A 22,849-nucleotide genomic window follows, 5' to 3' on the forward strand; every position below is an offset into this window, starting at 1 on the left:
TAGGATTCAGTATTCGGTTTCGGATTTGGCAGAATCTTAACCGGTGGATTCGGTATTCGGCCAAACCCCAAAAATCTGGATTTGGTGCATCCCTAATTTAAACTAACCAAATTTGCCACAATCTACGTTGCTGCATTCAAACTTTAAATCTGCTGCCAGTGTCTAGACTCCATTTTGTTTAACATGATACAGCCCCAAATCGCCAAACTCACCAGAATCCACTGAAATAAACAAAAAGGATCTTACTTTTTAACAAAAAGGTCTATCTCTGCAGGGATCCTTTCCATAATGTTGTCAGACACTTATGGTATGTGTCCACTGGCAAGGGTCATTTCCATGCTTCCCATTCATTGTTTGTGCAAGCAGCAGGGCAATGCGACTTTCGAGAAGCGGGGGCGTAGAGTTGCCCACACCTTGTTTGCATAAAGTTAAATCCAGGCTACTTTATGCAAATCAGGGGCGTCCGTGGCAAAACAAGTACTTTTTGTGGACGTCAATTGAAGGTGCGCAAATTTGAAAAGGTTCGTAAGATATCCTACAAAACTACGGCGACAGCCGAACAGTCACTTGACGACCGCACACATGACAGCGGTCTTTACGGATACATTTAGCCGACAGAAGGTTACTGTGAGCCGTGTGCAGAGCACTGTGAGGTTCCAGTTGTGTCAGAGGCCGTTGCATGTTGAGTTTAGCTGACAAAAGGTGACTGTCCTTCGACGGTGACAGTGAAGTTTTGGCACCAAAACGACTAGTTAAGATTAGAAACAATGTTGTGGTTAGGGTGAGGGGATCTGAAAGTTATCACAATGATTCCCCCTGGCAGTCAGTGTGCCATACAGCAATAAATATGTGGAAAACATGCAAATTACAGTTCTGAAAATGACATCACTTTACTGTAATCTAGCCTTTAAAACCAGGAAAAGACAACACCTGTGTAATATTGCGATGCAACAATATCCAAAATTTAAGCTGATATCTAGCCTCATATATCAATATCGATATAATATCAACACATTGCCCAGTCCTATTTAGGCCTATGAATGGTTCATGAGAACAGCCTGACATTAACAAAATGAACCTAGGGGTTAATAAAATATGTGTACCGAGTCGACCGTTCTCTGGGATCTGTTTTAATGCTAATCGAATGTGTCTGTAGTCGAACGACGAACGGTGTGCAACCAGTAACCAGTAACATAGCTCAAACACAGCGTTCGTGATTCGACTGGTCATCCAAGATGGCGGCCACATGTAAACACTAACGCTACTGTCTTTGTAATAAACTGTCTGTACACTTACAAAGTTCTCAATTTTTCGGTTTGCATGTAGGGACCCTCATTATGTTACTGTTGAAGTGTGGTGCTATTTTGAGCCTTGGTAGTGGTGTAGGAATAGTGTTTTACCCTATGCCCCGAAAGCTAGCGTTAGCAAACCGGTGTTTGCTACCGCAAACACCGGTTTGCGGTAGCTACTTTGAAGCTTCAGACACATTCGATTAGCATGAAAACATGTCCTAGAGAACATTCGACTCGATACACATATGTTATTAACCCACTAGGTTCATTTTGCGCCAGAATTGTCTTACTTAATACTGGACCAATTTAAAAAAATTGTTGTTCCCGTTAGTCACTTAGACACAAAAACATAGGATCCAGGTTGTAAAAAAACAAAGTTACCCTTTAAACTCAAAATAGGCCTACTCTGACCCTTCTTAGCACCTGCTCATAACTCAGTTATAACCTAGTCTCGCTAGACCATCCTCCACACGCTGCGGAGGAGGATCTGGCTAGCATTCTGGGATGGGGGGAAAAAAGTGCTCATTGGCGGCGCTAAGCTCCAAACTTGTTTTGGTGGAACATGTGTACGTTCAAAAGTTGTTTTAGTCGTGCAACAGGAAACTCAGATTGGACAGATAGTCTAGCTAGCTGTCTGGATTTACCCTGCAGAGTTAACCATAGTCCTCAGAAATCCACCGGAGGTTAGAACGCCAACACAAAGAGAGCGGAAGTTGACGGACATCGGCGAAAAGACTTGCATCCGGCGGAATTTCCTATGGTGTTGTGACTGTAAGCAGTCCAACAAAGCTCTGCTGTGAGGGACTAAACACTGAGAGATGCATAAACACACTGTGATGCGCTTAACATTGTATTGCTATGATTTATTCCTCCACACGTAAAATACAATTAGCACTGCAGTTACCAAATGTAAAGTTACTTTGTGAGTCGAAATAAGTGCGTTAGTGCGGCGGTCAACAGAAAGTGTTCTCCCCCAGGCTCACCCCCTCTCTGTCATACCCCAAAAACCCAGGTGAACAGCGACGAAAACGCACAATGAAAACGCCCACCACCTACAATACAAGTGCACAATATAATAATCGATAAATAATATAAATGACACCATAAACAACATACAATATGCGGCACCGTAGACATACCGGTAGTGGAACGTCGTGGATACAGACTAGTCATAACCCAAACTTCAGTATCGTCACTTTTTGAACCTGTTGCATAAATAATGAAGTACATGGAATATTGTTTTGGTTTATGTTTGGGGTAACCTGTGCTATAAGTGATGTAAGGCCTACAGTGCATGAATTCAAATTGTAGCTGCTGACCAGTTCTCACAACAACTTGGAATTCTAATCATGTTCAGCTCCATTCAAGGCAAGTTCAATTGTAGCTATTTCAGTTTTTGACTTGTATAGACTTGAATTATTTCCAGCCCATAGTCCAACACAGTCACTACCAACCCTCAACACATGAAGTGGGATAGGATGAGTTGCACTGGGACGTGGTTGACACGTCTTATAATGACATATCATGTTCGTGTGATGATTGGAAGTGGCTTCATTAGGCTCTCCTTTACTACCTGAAAGCTGGGCTGAACATTATTTTCCCTCTATCCCTATTCAAAAGTTCAATCTGTGCCTTTAAATGTTCAAGTAATAAGAGATTTCCGCTGCGACCTGAATGCATCACAAACTGACTGGGTGGATTGGAGTAATCTGCGTCTCCGGGGAATTCCGGGAACCTCACATGACACCAACTCCCCGGCTCTATTGGTCCGAGGCACGTGTCTGAGAGCCCCGTAGTACAACGTCATCGCAGCGTCTCGCAGCCAATCACAAATGAGAACCAAAATCCGTAGTGAAAGTATTTGAGCGGTGTCTTTATCAGGGCAGTTTAGTTCTGCTGGACGCATCAATAATTGTGTGCAGGGACCCGGAAAAAAATAAATAGACTCTTTATTTTTCACTCTTTTTTTATACAATTTTTAAATAATAAAAAAAAATTGAGCAGCGAGTCCAGCCACGAGGAGTAGGCTTTTACCAGAAACTGAAGCATGAATTTTCTTTGTCAAAATCCTAAGAGGCGCGTTTTCACAGCAACAACAATATAAAAAACTACTCTGCCAAAAAAAGGAATTAGTCTAGCTCATCGACGTTTTTGTTTTTTTGGAGTGAAAATTATAGGCTAGCAGCCTTATTAATCGGTAAGAAAGAGGACAGGACAACACGACATTGGAATTACTACTTTGTATAAAAAATAAAAATAAAAAAAGAGGTGCTGAGGGTGATCAGGCTTCATCATTATGGAAGAAAATGCTCGCCGAGACCCAGAGCGCGCACAGGACTCCGGCGAGGAGTCCAACCGGGCCATCCTGCCTCTCCTCCAGCCACCTGGCAACCAGCAGTCCCACAGGATCACAAACTTTTACATCGACAACATTTTGAGACCGGACTTTGGCCGAAAGAGAAAGCACGGGAATCCGGTCCGGGAGGGAGACCGTCTGGGTCTGGGTCTGGGAGTGATCATACGCACAGAGGAGCTGACAGGGACAAAGTCTTCCAAAACTGGCAACCCGCAGCAGGGTGGAGCAGGAGGCGAGGAAGAAGAAGAACAACAACAACAAGAGGAGGATGAGGACACGGGAGCATCCGACGACCAGCATCCGGACACTGAGGCCAAGAGGCCGGACCTGAGAGCCGGGGATGCGGCTGGGAAGGGTCGGGGGGGCGGCGGGGACCGGTGCCGCAGCCCCGAGGCCGGCTCGGCCCCTGCGTCCAAGCCGCCGATGCTGTGGCCGGCCTGGGTTTACTGCACCCGCTACTCGGACCGTCCATCAGCAGGTTGGTGGGAACATATTGCTCGGCCACTTTTCGTTATAGGCTAATTGAAAGAACCATAAATGTATAAATAGGCTGAAGAAATAAACGAAAGGTTAGACAGCTTACTGAATTCCTGAGTATGTTAAAGAAAAGGGCAGAATTACAGAAAACAGCCTCTTCATTTAGAGAGAGAAGAAAGCTCCGATTGCATCATTTTCAAGTTTAAAAGCTATACAATTCTTTAAAAAAAGAAAAAAAGAAAAAGAAAAAAAGAGTGACATTTTTTTTTGTCTCTGAGCTGTGCGACCCCCAACCCTGCTTAATAGACATATCACTTGTAACAATTGACAAACCGGTTATTGCACCATCATAACTAATACTATCTTAATTATTTCATACTTTCAATAGGCCTGTTTAAATAAAAACAAAATGATAGTAACATTCCTAGAATAGACCCAGACATACTAGGCATGAAACTAACTATTTCAAACACAAAAACAGAAAGTAATTCGAGTTGTTTCGGGGATGGGATTCGATCTGGATTTTTTGGGGGGCTTTAAAATAACGATCGAAGTGCACGAGAGGACACGATGCTGTCGAAAAGTGACCCGAAAAATAAAGTTCGAATTACTACACGAGTCGAAAAGTAGAGTTACAAACGTGGAGAAGTGAAGTAAAACCAAGTTTAACGCCATTGTTCCTCAGTCTTCTTTGTTGATGTACCATTAGCATATTTTTTTTTTTTGACAATGGGGGTCCAAAAAAGTGAAGACCGTGTGTCCCAAAAAAAAAAGAAGGATTTGATGTTGAAATGCTGAACTAAACTTGAAAGCTTTTTCACCCCGCCAACGAAATAATAACAAGTCATTTTTGACAACATTTCCGTGTTATGAACATGTTATGAAATGATCGGATTTGAAGCATTTTTTGCATTATAGGCTTTTCATTCCATTTGCCGCATATCGCTTCTGTTTGACCTGTGCTGCTCTATCCCAGCATTTGAAATACCCACATTCGTGATTCATTTTTATTAATGAAGTGAAAAAGTTTGGGCTCTATAAGCTGGGGCTTATTTTTTTTATTTTTTTTTTTACAAGTGGACGCATGGTGCACTTGGACTTTTCCTTTGTCGTGATTTGGAAACGCGTTCGACATAAATAATGTTGCTAAAAAAACACACACACACACACAGCAGGTGGAAGCGAAAGAAAAAATATATGCTGCGATCTGAGGAAAGCTATAGCGTTTGGAAGAGCGAAAACAGTCCGAAATGTTGTGTTTTATTGTTGTATGGAACACACGCACACACACACACACACAAAAAGTTTCCATCGAGGTCCAGGCCCGAGCTTATGGAAATGACCACAAAGGGCCTTCAGAGAGGTCAGGGAGGCTGCAGCTTCTCCCGCATTATTAAAGCTCATAAAACAAACCATAACTTTGGGTCTGAATCGTCCACTCATGGCCTATAAGATGATATCAAATGTTATAAGGTGTAGTGTAAAGATGTAGGGCATTGTTGTCAGCCCAACCGCAGTGCTTTAGTTTAATAAGCTCCTGAACACCTCTTGTAACTGTTGGACGGCACCATTCAATTTAGGGGCCTGCTATGTTCTCATACCAAAGCTGAAATAGATTTTTTTCCCCATTCGTTCCCATGTGTTTGCCCTTTGACGTTTGCGTATTAGGCTATAATAGAAAACAAAAGGGGTTATCTCTCTCTTTTTCTTTTCTTTTTTTGTTTTAAGGAAACTACTTTTTAAAAAATGGAGTTCCTATGGTAACAGGGAGGGAAAGAGGCGCCCTAACTCCCCATCCTCCATCACATCCTAACCCCACCCCCATCTGCCCCCCACAACACACACACACACACACCACCACCTCCTCCATGCAGCCTGATGGCTTGTTGCTCCAGAGTAGCCTAATATCCTCCATTTCATTTCCTACAGCTGTGTTTGGCAATACACACCCTGTCGAGAAAAGTTGCTCATGTCTCAGAATAGTTCCTTTCCGATTGACCTAGTCAAATAGGCTATTTAACCCTAATAGGTGCTTAATTACAAGCGCAGCAAAAAAAAAAAAAGATATATAAGTAGGCTATATCATAAAAGACGTCACGAGCCAGACCAGTTCCAGGCAAATCAGTTAATTTAGCTCATGAGATTGGTTCATAATTCTACTGAATAATCACACTGAGAAGAAAAACCCTTGACTATAATTTAAATTCGTATACACTCACTGGATTTAAAAAAAAAAAAAAAAAAAAACTAAAATATTAATTGACCCCAAAGACTCCTGAAAGCAGCAGAAGGACCTCTGAAAACCACCAGACCTCAGTGGTTCTTCAGCCATTATGACTCAAACATCAACATTTAACCTCTATGTTTCTATTAAAGGGAAGATATTGCTAATGGAGCTAATTGAACTCGTTACTCCATGGAAGGAGCTTCTATAGCGCCATGTTATCCTTCAGCCTATACCTGACAGTCACGCTAAATAATCTAAAATATTCCCATGAAGCAAAACGTGATCAGATGTTTTCAGAATCCTGTAATAGCCTGACCCATATTTTATACAGTCTGTAGGAGCCTGACGCGCGAAACCCCTTAAACCTTTCTACATTTTGGCACAAACGTATAGGTTAAATATATAAATAGAGGCACCAGCTTTCTGTTGACTAAACGGAACCATGTTTCCATATAGCACTCATTGCGGTGCCCACTTTTATAGGCCCCAGTGGTGTATGGTACGCAGGTATACGCAGTATACCCACTAAGAAAGCTCCAGGATCTCCATATAGGCCTACCCACTTAAAAGTGCCAAATCACACGCAAAAACATACTTTCCATTATATTTTTGATATATTTTGAATTGTCATCTAGTGTTCTTTTTCTTCGCATAGGTTGAATAAAGGTATTTCCACCGTGAATTGGTGCGTAAAAGTGTATCCAAATGCAGTCAAGGAAGTTGTTGACGCTCAAAACTTCCCTGGGGGAGGACACCCGGGTCTGACTATATGCCCCCCCTTCCCCAAAGATTCTGGCCCATGTATATAAGCCAATATATACCGACTACAATATATTAGACTACACCACTGATAGCCCCCTATACCTGTGATTTTAAAATGTGAGAAAGCTCAAACTGACTCTAACCACTGGCTGTCATTGTTTTGTCCCCACCCCCAAGGGCCCAGATCCCGCAAACCAAAGAAGGAACCGACCCCGAGTAAAGAGGACAAGCGGCCCCGGACGGCCTTCACCGCGGAGCAGCTCCATCGGTTAAAAACGGAGTTCCAGAACAACCGGTACCTGACCGAGCAGCGGCGGCAGAGCCTGGCCGGGGAACTTGGCCTTAACGAGTCTCAGATCAAAATCTGGTTTCAGAACAAACGGGCCAAAATCAAGAAAGCCACCGGGAATAAAAACGCTCTGGCGCTGCATCTCATGGCACAGGGACTGTACAACCACGCCGGGTCCAAGGACGCCAAGTCGGACAGCGACTAGAGGAGACACGGAGGGACAGGAGGGGGTTCTGAACCATGCAATAAAAATCACTTCAGTACCAGCATTCATATTTAAAAACTCAAGCAGAGACGATATTGTGACATTTTGTTTGTCGTGTGTGTGTGTGTGTGTGTGTGTGTGTGTGTGTGTGTGTTGTGTGTGTGTGTGTGTGTGTGTGTGTGTGTGTAGGCTAATGCGTCCTGCAGGGCTGTAGTAGCCTATAAATGACGACGTCCAATCCAAATCAAAACGTATGCTGCGTTCATGTCACGGACAGAAGTCGGGATTTTCCACGGTACTACACGACTGTTACAATTCTAAAAACCCGCCACTCCCGTAGGCCTACAATTAGCTTAGACGTCCAAATAAAAACAGCCACGGATGCTTCTGTTAGATCTGATTTTAGCAACTTTATAGGCTGCATTGTTTGAGAAGGCCGATTCTGAACTCTGCGTGGCACATAAAGGCCACATTTCCAAACTGCTGGTCACTCATTGAGAAAAGAGTAGCCTAAAACATTTCTATGTGTTAGCTAAAAGCAGGCTACCAGCAGCTGAGGCAATAGGCCTACAGTTCATTTCAAATGCTACCATTTCACCTACGTTTGGGATAAAACATGCGCTTTGATGTAGCCTAGTAATTTAAAGGCTATTATCGATGGCTAAGAAAATAAAGACTATTTTGAAATTGTTTAACATTATAACTAATAGGCCTAGTTAGGCTATAGTTTGAACAGTGTACCCCCGCCATGTTTGACATCAGGTAACAGCCTATTATTTCAGAAACCTCATACATTTCAACCTACTTCAAGTTCCAAATTTCCACCTGAGTTGTTGTTTTTTCTGTGAAGAAACGCCCAGAATACCGATATTCTGACACACATGGAACGCAGCATTCTCGGGTAAGATGGGACAAATAGGCTACAGAAAACATATCTTTTTTTTTTTAAGAGGCGGGGAAAGAGAGCAAATAACATCCAATAGGAGCTTAGAAAACATGCACGAGCTCCATGCCGGGGACGAGACAAGTGGACTGGACAGCCGTCACGCGCACTACAGCCCTGTGTCCCGTCAGGCTCAACTGTTGTGTCTGAGGAACTTTTTATTGTTTATGAAAACTATATGCTGAAATCCAAAGATTTTTTTCTGCTGCATTCTGGGAACTGTGAATCGAGAAAATAGCCTCTACTTTGTGTTGTCTGTGTTTTGTACTTGTTTTTTATTTTTTCTTACTTAATTGGCTATTTTCTGCTCTTTTCCTTTTTATTCTGTCGGCGTGCTGTTGGCCTACTGAATGTTTACCTGGAGGTCTGGTTGTTTTGGAGTAGCCTTCTAAAGCCTTTTATACGGGCGCCAACATTAGATAATAACGACCCATTTTTTTATATCTGCAATTAAAGGTCTGCTTTATAGAAGCTGTGTGCTGAATGCAAACTGTTCAATTACTAAATTTGGTCCTTATACAAAAGAACTGGCAACGGACCCACACGCAACAGAACGCGACAAGCCTCGGTTTAAATTCTATCATCCGATTTTAGGTAGCGCTGGAAGAAAGCAAGATGCGTTTTCTCCAGATAACACCAAACACTCGTTTTCATTTTTATTTTCGTTTATTTGAAAAAAATATATAAAAAATGACCAGAACACACCTATTTTTTTTTTCTTCTTTCTTTCAACAAACACTCAAATTGTAGCCTTACACGCCCTTTAAAACAATTCACGTGATGTCCCAAAGCCAAGCTACACCATCAACAAGGGACATTCTTACCCACTCGTGTCCGACCGTCTGCCGACTTTGGCACCGCACCCTCCGGCCAAACCACGGACCTATAGCTCGTAGCCTATAGGCTATCATTCTACGAATGTTTCAAGAAGAAAAAAAAATAGGCAACGTTTTTATTTGTTGTTAACAAAGAACCGTTATATTCTTATTTATAATACAATGCACACATCTATAGCCATGTGGAAACGGGGCTCTGGAGTGTTTACATAACTTATTTTTATCCTGCAATAACTTTTCTGTTTGAATGCCTCATCTGACGGGCCTTTTGCCGGGTCTAATTAATGTGGATCCGAACCAAATCGTGGTCTTATACGATGCTGTGAATGTGTCTTTTTTTATTTTATTTTTTTATTTTGTGTTATAGGAAGTCCGTTTTTTCTTCTTCCTTGCATTCAATTACAACCCTGGACAAGCTTCTGCCTTAAAAAAAAAAAAAAAAAATTAGTAAATATAGTTAGTGTTCTAAAGAAAAGAGCAGCGGTGTTTTCTACAATGGGATTTTTTTTGGACATCAGGATTTTCTTTTTTTTTTAAATGAACACATTGAGTTGTGTTTTATTCCCTCTCAGCTGAAGTTCTCTTTTATACGATCCTACATGTAAATAATTTATATCATAATGGTGTGGTGGTAAATAAAAGACGACAATGCAAATGCATGTTTTCAGGAGATGTTTTTTTATTATTATTATTATTATTATTGTATAACCTGATTCTGAAACACACAGGAAGAAATGTTCTGCAAAAGAAAAAAAAAAAAAAGAATCCCGAAGTTAGTTTGATGAGTCTGCTATGAGTCTGCGGGAGTTTTATTGAAATATCTTCCTAATGATTAGCATGACAATGAGAGGGCTTTAGGACCGCAGACACAACATCGAGGACACTTTTGTCTCATCACTGCTGATGGAGATACTGCCTTTTAGCCTCAGATTTTAACATCGACTTCAAAACATTTTTAACCCTCATGTTGTCCTCGGGTCAAATTTTACCCATGTTTTTTTTTTTTAAGTTTCTGTGTCAAAAATATGGATTTCTTTCAACCAAATTGCTCAAAAATAGCATGGATGGTTCCATATACACAAAACAGGCTGTGATTATCTATCAACATATAGGTTTCTCTCATCTTAACTATTAGTCAAAATAATTCATAATCTATGTGCTTTTTAATCGAAAATTAGGTTTATTGACTGATGCATTCCATAAATAAGTGTTCAACTAGTGGTCATTATTTGTAATGAAGTTGGCTAAGTAGATGTGACACAGAAATGGGTGATCAGTTATGCTTTATGTTTTAAGAACAGGCAAAACAGACTGTGCACAACACAAGGGTTAAGAGAGGTGACATCTTCTAATTGCGTCATAGACCGCGCCTTGGAAATGGTTCACACCATAAGAGGGCCCATGACAAATATTTACATTCATGACAATAATGTAAGTTGGTTTTTTTCCCCCCACTTTAATTATACATGTACAGTATCTACTACGTCACTCATATATCACACTACTTTTGTGAACCTTGGTGAACTTATTTCAAGCACCAGAACAATCCTTCCACACGAGTAAAGGTTGGTTTTCACAGGAGTTTTGAAGGATTTCGAAAAAGCGAACACTTAGCTTTAGGGTGTAAATTATCTTTTTACACATTGCTCTAGCACAAAGGTGGGCCTCACCTTACAGAAAGCTGAGTTTGTTCTGAACATTTTGATACCAAGCACATGTAGGCTACCAGGTTATATGCAAATATAAACCCTTAAAAGGTGAATTTATGAAGATATGTCAAAGTGCCCTCAGACCCCTTAAAGTGCATGAAGAATATCACCACCGTGTAATTAATAAACTTTTACTACAAAGTGTAGACGACATTAAATATGACAAATGTGTACAGAAATATATGTTATCTATGTTCTTTAAAAAACTGGGGGGGTGGGGGGGGAAATCAGATGAAAGCTCTGATATCTCTATTCCGTTTTCAGATGAGTTGAAGGACTGAATGCTTCTCTGATTAAGAACATGTATAGGTTCAGAAAAGCTCCTAAACCTTAATATTTTGGAGATACAAGTTTTCCCACATGAACTCTCATCAAACCAGTGTATGACAGTGACATTACATTTAGGCCACAGGTTTTCAACCTCAGGGTCGGGAGCACACATGGGGTCGCTTGATAAGTGGACAGGTCACAGGGAGATTCAGAACGCTCATATGTTCACGTGTGATCCACATCTAATTTACATTAGCAACAATCAGTGTAGAGCTGCCTTTGTGTTCTTGAAAACAGAAAACTAAATGATGCATCCTTAGACTCATATGGGTGATGTGTGCACTGTCAAACATTAATTTCCCAGTTTGGGATCAATAAAGTCCATCCATCAGTCAACCCTAACCCTAACCCTAACCCTAACCCTGCATTTTAACCCAAACCTAACCCTGCCAGTGCCTTGGGGACCGACTCACTGTTTGAATTTTTATCAGCCTTCACTATCCCTTTTATCTTTCTTTTAAACAGCATTTTTTTTATAACCCAACTTGTTTTTTTTAAGGAGGTTTTTAAGTGTTTTATTCACACCAGTGGTCCCCTTGTGACCGTGGCCCTCGCAGCGGCCCATCCCGGGCGCTGCGTTTTAACCTAACCCTAACGCTGTGTTTTAACCCAAACCTAACCCAGCCATAATGTCTTCAGTTCTGGGACCCCAGAATGCCCCATTCCAGAGAAACTGTACGCTAATTTAGGTTGAAAATCATACCATAGGACACTGTGTCAAACGGATGTAAGACATAAACAGGTGGATAATAAAAACATAAAGCATACGTTCATTTATACAAGTCAAGTTTTATTTATTTAGCGCCAAATCCCAACAGAAGCTCTCTCATGACACTTTTCATATAGACATATACTCTTTAACTACACGTTCTGGGAAGATAGCTTTCTGCTCCAGTTGGGTTCAACACCACTCTCCACTCTGACACCTTGGAAACGTCAGTTATCACTGTACTGCTGCGATATTTAGCGATAACATTCTTGGGAGTTTCTCATCCAGAACCAAACACTCTCTAGAGCCACTCTGAACTCCGTCAGTGTTGCCTTTTGATCTGCAGGATCACTACAGAGCTGCATCTGTTCAATCTAATTCATTCAGGATTGTTTTCTTCCCATAAACACGCCATCAATGAACATTATAAACCATATCTTTAAAATGCCACTTTGTCAAGAATGGAGATAATAAGCATCATTTTAAAGATTGGTGACAATGCATTAACAATCCAGTGGCTTTTAAAGCAACCTTCTCCACCTGAAGGAACGTGTAATCCTTCAGCTGGTATGAAAACAAGATTTTTATTATCTTATTATTTTATTATCCCCCAACATGGACAGTTTTATCAACAATATGTGACATCACTGAGTGATGAATGAGTTTGTAACACTCCCCTCAGGTCTCAGATTTCAGACTGATCTCATGAAGTGGCGTATGTATGGCACGCCAATTCGTATGCCATTATTGCCGTGTCATCAAGACGCGTACTCGCTTTTTAGCGTGTTTATGAATTGACGCCGTGGCGAAAATACGCGTAGGGAGGTTGGTCGGGGTGGAGGATGGGTAAAACACAGGACTTTCACCCAGGAGAGCGGAGATGGTGTCCAGCGTGTGATGTTTCCTTTCCACGTTTGTTCTTTTCCTAAACCCAACCCACGTGTGACATTTCCTAAACCCAACCGTAGCCTCGCGATAACACGTAGCCTCGCGATAATGCGTAATACATTACGCTGTGACGTTGCAGACTGCCGTCCGCTGTATACAGCGTAGACATACACGCGGATGGCTCAAAATGCGTACAGATAACACGCCTCTTGGCTTTAGGAAAGTGGCGTGTATGTTTACGCAAAGTCATGATGTCATGTTGCAGATTCAGAGTAACCCGGTTCAAGAGCAATAGGAGTAAAAACTCCTTTGTCCCATGTGCAATAACTCGGCTTAATTTGCACGTAACGTAACGTAGAATCTTTTAGAGATTGCTCCAGTGGTGATAAATTGTGTTGTGTGTATTACATACAGGGAACATTTTTGTACTCATGTCTTTGTATTGTTGTCTTGTTTATTTGTATTTTGTTTGAATGTGTTTCTTTTTATCTTGCACGCCTGACTGCATATCAAGTTTCCCATTTGGGATAATAAAGTGACTTAACTGAACTGAACTGAACTGGCCCTTCCTCTGAACATTTCCTAAAATTTAACGGTAGAGATTTAATGGTGTTTTTCTGCTGAATTCTGCTTGATGGACACAATATGAAACCCACTTTGGAATAAGAGCAGAACTGGTCACTGAGGAATGATCCAGGAATAGAAAGGCATCAGCGATGCCAGTTAATAATAACTAGGATGGGTTGATACCAGGTTGTCATCAACTGGCCACACCTGTGGTGCAAATGAACACCTACAAGGTTCTCAAAAACAGAAGATTCAACAACACAAATCAGAGCAGAGCTTTGGTAGTATACCTTAACTACACCAATAACCGTAGACATTAACTCCCTGGATAAATGGATTGGAAATCCATTGTGACTGCCAGGCAGTGACCATATCGATAATTTTTTCCAAGTTAGGCACAGAAAAAAAAGCCAGTAGCAAACAAACAATGTAGTATTTGCTAATATGTGTCTTTAAGAGTCATTCAAAGGGTTTTTAAGAAATGTTTGTGGAGTTTATTCAGTCCATTTTTGAATATGCAGCATCCATGAAAACTAAGGGGTTTCTGTCTTAGACACATGACAAACAATTGGTAAAAAGTATTGATAGTTTTCAGTGTTCAATATGCAATCGCTTGGCTGGATAAACTGGTGAAAAGACAGGTGACATTTGGAAACCACAAGCCTCTTAGTCACGACTTTGATTAGTACATTCACTTCAGTTTGTCTCAGTCACAGTAATGAAGTCTGCGACACGAAAGATGGGACTCAAAACATACACGACTAAGGACCGACTCAGGAAAGCTTCAAAAAAATTATCTGCATACTCAAAACCACCCCGTCCTCCCCACAAGCGATCCAGCAGTCAAATGAACCAAGTCCACCAAAACTCTTAGAACTTACAACATATTTCTGTATGTTTACCTGAATGTGACCGAGTTGCAGAAAAGAAGAAAAACTGCGAAAAATGAAACAGAGAGGAAGCAAGAAATGCGGAGAGCAGAAGGAGATCCGTCAACAAAAAGCCAGAGAGCTGTCTTTGACTCGTCCACTGGCAGCGGCAGCAGCATTGACCTGGCTCTGTGAATGGCTGCAGGAGCCCTCATCTGCATTTCCTTTCTTAGCTGGCTTGTATGTGGAAGTAACGCCCAACGGTCGCTGACTTGATGAGCGGAGCTACTCTTGACTTGGGCGAAGGAAAAGTGGGGGGAAAAGAGCTGCGAGCTGGGTTTCTATGCACAGTGAGGGGCTGTCAGTCTAAGGGGGGCGGGGGGTGGAGGGTGGAGGGGGTATAATGGCCAGAGAACCTGGATGAAGGTCAAAATGCTTCGGGCTTCCATGCAAAAAGCAGCAGGTGACAACAATACGGCCAAGAAATGGTGAGAAATAAACTACACAAGAGGACTCTCACTTGTTTCCATCACTGCTCTGATTTCGCATTTTATATCCATTACATTATGTTCATAGCAAAAAAACAATTTTTAAAATCGTAAAAATCCATTTCACAAATGTATCCTTACAGTGGTTCTGATCCAAAAGCTTTTAGTGACTTTCCAAATGTCAAGAATTTTCTTAAAAAAAACATGATGGAACCATTTGGACTAAATCCATTCTTCCCCTGTTCCCTGGGTCCCAATGCTGCAACTACTATGGTTAAAGCGGATGAAAGATTGTTTTTACGGTACAAAGAAAAGAAAAGCAAAACTGTATTGCAAGTCTGGGATGAAATGTGTGTTCTGGTGTTTGCTATGTCTCCATCCACCACCCCAACCTCCGCAGCCTTTAGGGTTAGATACTCGAGAACGGATGTGGGGACAGATGTGCACACAGTTTTGTACTACATTAGGTATTGAAGGATGATGTGTGCTGTTGGGCAAAAACCTTGTATCTCCATATTTCGTCATTTTAATTTTCGGCAGAAATCAATGCTATCGGTCACCCTTTACGTCTGTCTGTGGGGACAGAAACCGAGAGGAAAATGGAGAGAGAGGAAGACATGCAGCAAAGGGACTCAAACCCTTGCCTCCCCAGTTAGGACTGATCCTTAATGGTACGCACCTTACCCGGTGAGCTACCAGGGCGCCCCTAGTCTATATCCACGACGTTACACTTCCGGGATTGTTCAGCTAGCTAGACTATCTGTCCAATCTGAGTTTTCTGTTGCACCACTTAAACAACCTTACACATGTTCTACCCAAACAAGTTCCTTCCCGAGACTATTTTGCAGAGGCACCGTCCGGCGACTAGCGCTGCACAAAACGATTATGATTGGTTTAAAGAAATGCCAATACCAAAACACAAAACCAGAGCACGTTTTTCTCCCAATACGGAATGCTGTGTGGACTAGCCAGACCCTCCTCCGCAGCGCTGTGGAGGAAGGTCTGGCAACGCGAGACTAGGGCGCCCCCCAACTATTAAGGCAGTGACGAGGCAATTTCTTTCTTCTTTACTTCGTCCAGGTCAAATACCTCAATAAAATGTTTTCAAATTTGCCTTTTTTCATTTCCTGAAAAACATATTTGGACATATCAGGTTTTCACCCGACAGCACTGATATGTTTGTCGGTGTGTACGGTCCGTGAGTACATTAGGCAGATTATAAAATGTCATGTACGTCACGTAGACCTTAACGGAAAGTATAAGGGGATACCAGTTTAAACGAGCTGTTGTCCAACCACGTCTGAAGGCAACAGTCTTTAACAGCTCATCTGGACGGCTGCACTTGAAAGCCTCATGACTGCATCCCACCGCCTCCCCGATCTCCAACAGTTCTGGGTTTCATCGTAGTTTCAACATCATGAATGGGACACACACGGCCAAGACGTTGATAATGTTACACTGGGTTATTTACATTGGAAGCCCACCAACCTTCAAAATTGTTCATCTTCAACCTTTTTCAATTTTATGTAAAGTTAAGAAATGTCGGATGCAGCTTCCCCAATTTTCAACATCAGAAAGTTGGAAAAGATCTGGCAGCATACTGACCCCTCGATTTGTGCTTTACTTTCCGCCTCACTATGTACAGGGCTCATACTCTGTGTTTCCACTGAACGTTTGGCAACTGGACGTAAATCTACACCAGCAGGATTCTGGTTTTCAATTTGGTTTCCACTCTAGTGGGCTGAAAACAATCAGATTCAATTAGTCTTTTTGTGGTAGTCTTGCATTGCCAGACCTTCCTCCACAGCGCTGCGGAGGAGGGTGTGGTTAGTCCCATAGACTGTATATTAATGGACAGCGCATGTATGACGTCACCCATTGGTTTGTGGAGATCTGCTATCCGTCGCTGAGTTTGCCGTTACGGGAGCAGCCATCCTGGTTGTGGATGTGACGATTTTAGACGAGAGGGAGGAGTGAGGGAGGAGCTGCTTACACTCTACGTTACGTTACACACTTTCACTGGCAATCACATCATAGCCACGCCTTAAAACACCCCCTGCTTTATCGCCGATTTTAAAATCAACGAGACCATAATTCAAAAAATGAACATCATTCTGTGTCGCAGAAGACTTAAAACTAGCGATTGACACCAAAACATATTATGAAAATGTTTACTGAGGTCATAAATCAAGTGAGAAGTGGATCACTTTCTCATACACTTCTATAGAAACCGACCTCCTTTTGCAACTGCATGTGTCGCCCCCTGCTGGAATTCAGATAGAACGCAGCTTTAAGGCACTTGAGCATTTGCAGCACTTCGCTGAACCGGATGAGTTGTCCATTAATATTAACAGTCTATGGTTAGTCCACATTCCGGGATGGGAAAAAATGCGCTCTGGTTTATTGGCATTTCTTTAAACCAATCACAATCGTCATGGGTGGCGCTAATCGCCGGACAGAGCCACGGTGCCTCTGCAAAATAGCCTCAGGAAGGAACTTATTTGGTGGAACATTTGTACGTTCAAAAGTAGTTTTAGTCGTGGAACAGAAAACTCAGATTGGACAGATAGTCTAGCTAGCTGTCTGGATTTACCCTGCAGAGATCTGAGGAGCAGTTAACCATAGTCCTCATGAATCCACCGGAGGTTAGAATTACAACACAAAGAAAGGGCAAGCTAACGGACATCTGGCCGAAACAAGTGACATCCGGCGGAATTTCCGGTGGCACCGCAGCAATGAATGAAATTATTACTAAAATCGTGACCGTTACGTTACCGGAAACGCTCCTGTGGGTGGTATTTCCTGCCACTGATTGTTTCTTTCTTTATAGCTTCATGCCCCACCTTTCTTAAAAACTAACTGCAATTGAAGATTATTTTGTTGATCATTTTCTCGATTAATCGTTGAGTTGTTAGATCTATAAAATGTCAGAAAATAGTGAAAAACGTTTGATCAATGTTTTCCAAAAGGTCTTATTTTGTCCACAACTCCAAAAATTATTCAGTTTACAGTCACAGAGGAGTGAAGATAGTTGAACAAATTCCCATTAAAGAAGCTGGAATGAGAGAATTTGTACTTTTCTTTCATAAAAAAAAGGACTCAAACCGAAGTTTTCTGGAGTTCTAAATATAGATTTCTTTAAAGAGAGCGGCATTAGTGAAACCAGGCACCAGTCAAATGTTGCTAAATCGGTCTATGGAAACATTTCAGCAACAGGTCCTGTTGTTTTCTGGCTATAAGCGGAGTATCAAGGGGCAAAAGATAAATTAAAAAAACATCTAATTTACCCAAAGTTCATCCATCCCCTTGTCATAAACTTAACCCCTCTAACAGGCAGAGGCAAAGGGCAGACGAGCAGAGAAAAGAAAAGTACATATCACAAAGTATTGATGTCCCCTGTGTCTCCGTCAGACAAAAGGCAGCCCATCCAGTCCCCCTTCCCCCTACTGAGTAATTTAGCCATAGTTCTCTAAATGCTTCCTAGTCAAACTTGGAATATGGAATGAAGGGGACGGGGCTTTGTGGCGGAAATATAATTACGGCAGCTAAAAGCTGGTGAAGGTGGAGAATGGGGGATGACATCAGACCAATTTCACACCCGGGCCTCGGATGGCCAGGGCAAGCCTGGGCCTCGCCGCGCAACACTGATCAAAGCCTGCTGCAGCCGCCCCGAGAGCCCAAAAAAAAGGGGAGACTTAACTATGCTAATCTCCAGGACAAATATATTTTAATCTTGTTAGAATACAAGTTAATGCCGCAGCTCAGTGACCAAACTTTATGCTATAAGAGTAGAAGGATACAAAAATCACACTTTGTCTCCGAGGTTTTTCTATTCAACAAGTTAACGTTGAGTCGGAGAAAAACAACAGTTGAGGAGTTATCGAGCAGTCATAATCCTCTCCTGACACTGTGCGCTCAGTAAGCACATGTCCTAAAGTAACCGATAGACCTAGCTGTGGCATATATTGCTTATAATAATAAACTTGTCGGGCATGCTTGGCTCAATAATCAATATACAGATTGGGATTATTATAACTGTAACTGCTTCTGGAGGCAGAACAAATGTATTACATGTAGCTGACAGCCCAGAGTCCTATGGGTATTGCATCCGTATTAGCCTGGATCAACGGAAGTACATTTCCAGGATAAAGCCTGACATCAGGCGCAGGATGTCAGGCTTTGTCCCTCCCCTTTCGCTCTTTTGTGTGTTTCCGTTCTTAAACTCCCTTTAATACGGGAAACAACAGCCTTCGAGCTAGCAAGCTACACGCTGAAAATTGTTGAAAAAGTTTTTAAGAGAATTTGGATCGTGCAACAAGGCAGGCCTGCTTGGTTCTTTCGGGGAATGATTGTAAAGATTTACAAAGAACATGTTTCCGGCATTTACTCTCCAACTGGAACGGTTTGGTACCGATTGGTGGGATTGCTGACAATGAAGTACACACGGCGATACACTGGTAAGAGCTAATGAGGTTTAACCATGTATCAGCTAATTTAAATAGCTCACGTTACTGTATTGTGTGAACAGTTAACTTCATTTAATATTGGATGTGGCATTTTCTTTTGCAAGGTGCAAATTTTCCATCAAAACAAGTTCCTTCCCGAAACTATTTAGCAGAGCCACCATCGCTGCATTCGGCACTTAGCGCCGCCCAAGACAATTGTGATTGGTTTAAAGAAATGCCAACAACCCAGAGCGTTTTTTTTGTAGCCAGGAAAATATCTAATTGCGATTATTTTGACTGATATTGCGATTGCAATATGATTCACAATATTGAAGGGAATGATCGTTTTTGTATCATTATTCTCATTGACAATTATTAACACTGAAATAAATTAAAATTATTATAGTGTGATTTTTGCGAGGATCTCTACCAAACAGTCCGTAGGATACGATTTGTAGTCCAGGACGTCTCTGCAGCACCACAACACTTCATTCAGAATAGTTTGACATATATTTTGCCTTTAACAAATATTGCGCCCCCCCTGCGATTTGGATATTGCACTAGTCCATATTGCGATTTTGATACAATTACAATTAATTGTGCAGCCCTACTTTATGCGACAGCGCTGTGGAGGTAGTCTTCGTAATTAATGTCCCAGGTCAATGTTCAGTGTCAATGCAGGACATAGTGTGTCCTTTATGAGACAAAGCAAGTGTGTGGAGGTCAGGGTGTTGACTTACAAACAGGTCACAGAACTGCAATCTATAGTACATTTGCTTTTTTTCCCACTGTAACCACAATCTCTCTCTAACCTTAAACATACTGGAGTATTCACAAATACTATCAAAAGCGTAAAAACCCAGAGTTTTGCAGAATCATCCAATGATGACAATAACACGTCTGGTGATAGTGTTGCTGGATCTCTTAGTGTCCACAAATGATCAAAAAAAATAAAGATCAAGAAAATGTTATTTCAGTTCACCTATCCACATTAAAAACCCACAGCAAACATGTAAATATGTATCCATTTGGGATCTAGTCATCTTGAGTGAAGAAAACATCCGCCAAATGTTTACATGTACTGTAGCTTTCTCAGAGTGGAAGTACTCTCAGTGGGCAGAACTAAAGAAGCCCAGAGTTTCTGAGCTCACTGGCAAAGAAGACAAGCAAATCAAAGATCTCAAGTCAAAATCATAAATATTAAAGGAATATCTAAATATAGATACAAATAAATGACAAATGACTTTTCAGTCGTTCATGACAATAGCATTCCCAATGTTGGAAGGTCGGCAAGATAACTAATAATTTGCCAAAACTGTGACAAAACTGCCCACATGGAAGTTGAGCTGGAACACACGCTGTAGTTTAAAACGTGGATCTCTTTTCATAGTTTTGGCCATAACTCCTATCAGAGTTATTATCCTATAGAGTCAAAGTTATTGCAGGGATTTGGGGACACGATAGTTTCGCATTACCAGACCTTCCTCCACAGCGCTGCGGAGGAGGGTCTGGCTAGTCCACACAGCATTCCGGGATGGGAGAAAAGCATGCTCTGGTTTATTGGCATTTCTTTAAACCAATCACAGTCATCTTGGGCGGTGCTAAGCGCCGGATGGAACCACGGTGCCTCTGCATAATAGCCTCGGGAAGGAACTTGTTTTGGTGGAACGTGTGTACGTTCAAAAGTTGTTTTAGTCGTGCAACAGAAAACTCAGATTGGACAGATAGTCTAGCTAGCTGTCAGGATTTACCCTGCAGAGATCTGAGGAGCAGTTAACCATAGTCCTCATGAATCCACCGGAGGTTAGAATTACAACACAAAGAGAGCGGAAGCTAACGGACATCCAGCCGAAAAGAGGGACATCCGGCGGAATTTCAGGCGGCACCGGAGCAATCCAGGAAGTGGATGGTCGTGGATATAGACTAGGGACACGATGACATGACAGAGGAGGCAAGAAAACATGAAAAGTCAGACAATCAGACAGGTTGTAAACACTTTAGCACGATCAACTCAAACCAACTCAACTCCCTGGTCTCGCATCTTTTCAATCTGCCGCCGCTCGCGACTGGAACGCTCTGCAAAAGACCCTTAAACTGGAGAAACTCATTTCATCTTTCAAAGACGCCATCGCCTTCTCATCCCAGCTAAACATTTGTAAGGTTTCTGCCTTTCTTATTCACCCATGCTCCTGTGCGCTTCTCTTGTTATACTTGTTGACTATGTTCTCATTGCCAATTTCAGCCGTTGCTCTAAATTATATTTTATGTCATTTGAAACTGTATGTGTCTCTAATGAGTTTTACCTCGTAGCCCTCCTTCCCTTCCCCCATGTGGCTTTGTCGCTTGCGTTTTGTAAATAAGAACTTGTTCTTAATGACTTGCCCGTCGAACGAAAAAACGAAATCCAAACCACTTTATTAGGTAAAAAGTGTTGCCAGTAATCCCTTATTGCACAGGACAACAGTGTGCACACAACCAGTCAGCACAGTAGGTCAACGTTGAAGCAGGACGTTGGTTGTGTGTTTTTAGGGATGGCTCTGTGTTCCCAGATCTCAGCCGGGAATAGCAGATAAGAATCATGGACCAAAACAAAACCATTAGACCCAGGTTGTGTGACACTGAAATTTCCCTTTAACCATCGCTAGACTTAATAACCGTTTAGATTATAGCAGGGCTAGGGCTGCACGATGTGAGGAAAATATCTAATTGCGATTATTTGGACTGATATTGCGAATGCGATACGATTCACGATATTGGAGGGAAGTATCATTATTCTCATTTTCATTGAAAAATATTAAAATTTCAAAAATGTACATGATTATTGTGTAGTTTATATGAGTATCTGTACCAAACTTAAGTCTTTTTTCATTAGTTTGTAGGATACGATTTGTAGGCCGGGATGTCTCTGCAGCACAACACCATTCAGAATGGTTTGACACATATTTTGCCTTTAACAAATACCCTGTGATTTGGATATTGCACTAGTCCAAATTGCGATTTCGATAACATTGCGATTAATTGTGCAGCCTTCTAGCAGGCTCTATAATATTTTCTTCCCTGTGTCTTACAAACAGGAGTACTTACGCTCTCAGAGTGGCTTCTACTTGGTACAACTAAAAGCCCAATTGTCAATCAATGGGCTGTGGCAAATGAGCATTTAACGGCTGTGAGGGTTGTCTGTCACCCTGTTGGCAGTCAGCACCTTGGTAACCCTTGATCTGTCAGGGGTGGAAGCTGGGCTTCTTGACATTTCCAAACAGGCAGCTGCACAATGAGCTCGTACGGGTCCTACTGTGACTTCAATCCCTGGGCAGAGAGGAAACCAAAGCTGCAGGGAGGGAGGGAGGTACAGACGTCCCGCTGCTGGTGTAGCAACAACAAACAGACAGACAGAAAGGGCCCAGCACAAACGGTGCTCTGCAGAGTCATGTTCGTGCCGGATTTCTTCGGTGCCAAA

At 41.9% G+C, this 22,849-nt stretch overlaps 1 protein-coding gene across 1 annotated transcript; it reads left to right on the forward strand.

Moving 5' to 3' along the window:
* Window positions 1–3,199: 3,199 nt before the first annotated feature.
* Window positions 3,200–10,028, forward strand: LOC120567733 (homeobox protein engrailed-2b-like). Its single transcript, XM_039814710.1, has 2 exons — window positions 3,200–4,126; window positions 7,292–10,028. Exons 1-2 carry the CDS (start codon window positions 3,589–3,591, stop codon window positions 7,606–7,608), a joined length of 855 nt encoding a protein of 284 aa, XP_039670644.1. The 5' UTR covers window positions 3,200–3,588; the 3' UTR covers window positions 7,609–10,028.
* The last annotated feature ends 12,821 nt before the right edge of the window (window positions 10,029–22,849 follow it).

The sequence above is a fragment of the Perca fluviatilis genome, chromosome 11 (assembly GCF_010015445.1).
Source record: "Perca fluviatilis chromosome 11, GENO_Pfluv_1.0, whole genome shotgun sequence".
In the NCBI taxonomy this organism is placed as follows: domain Eukaryota; kingdom Metazoa; phylum Chordata; class Actinopteri; order Perciformes; family Percidae; genus Perca; species Perca fluviatilis.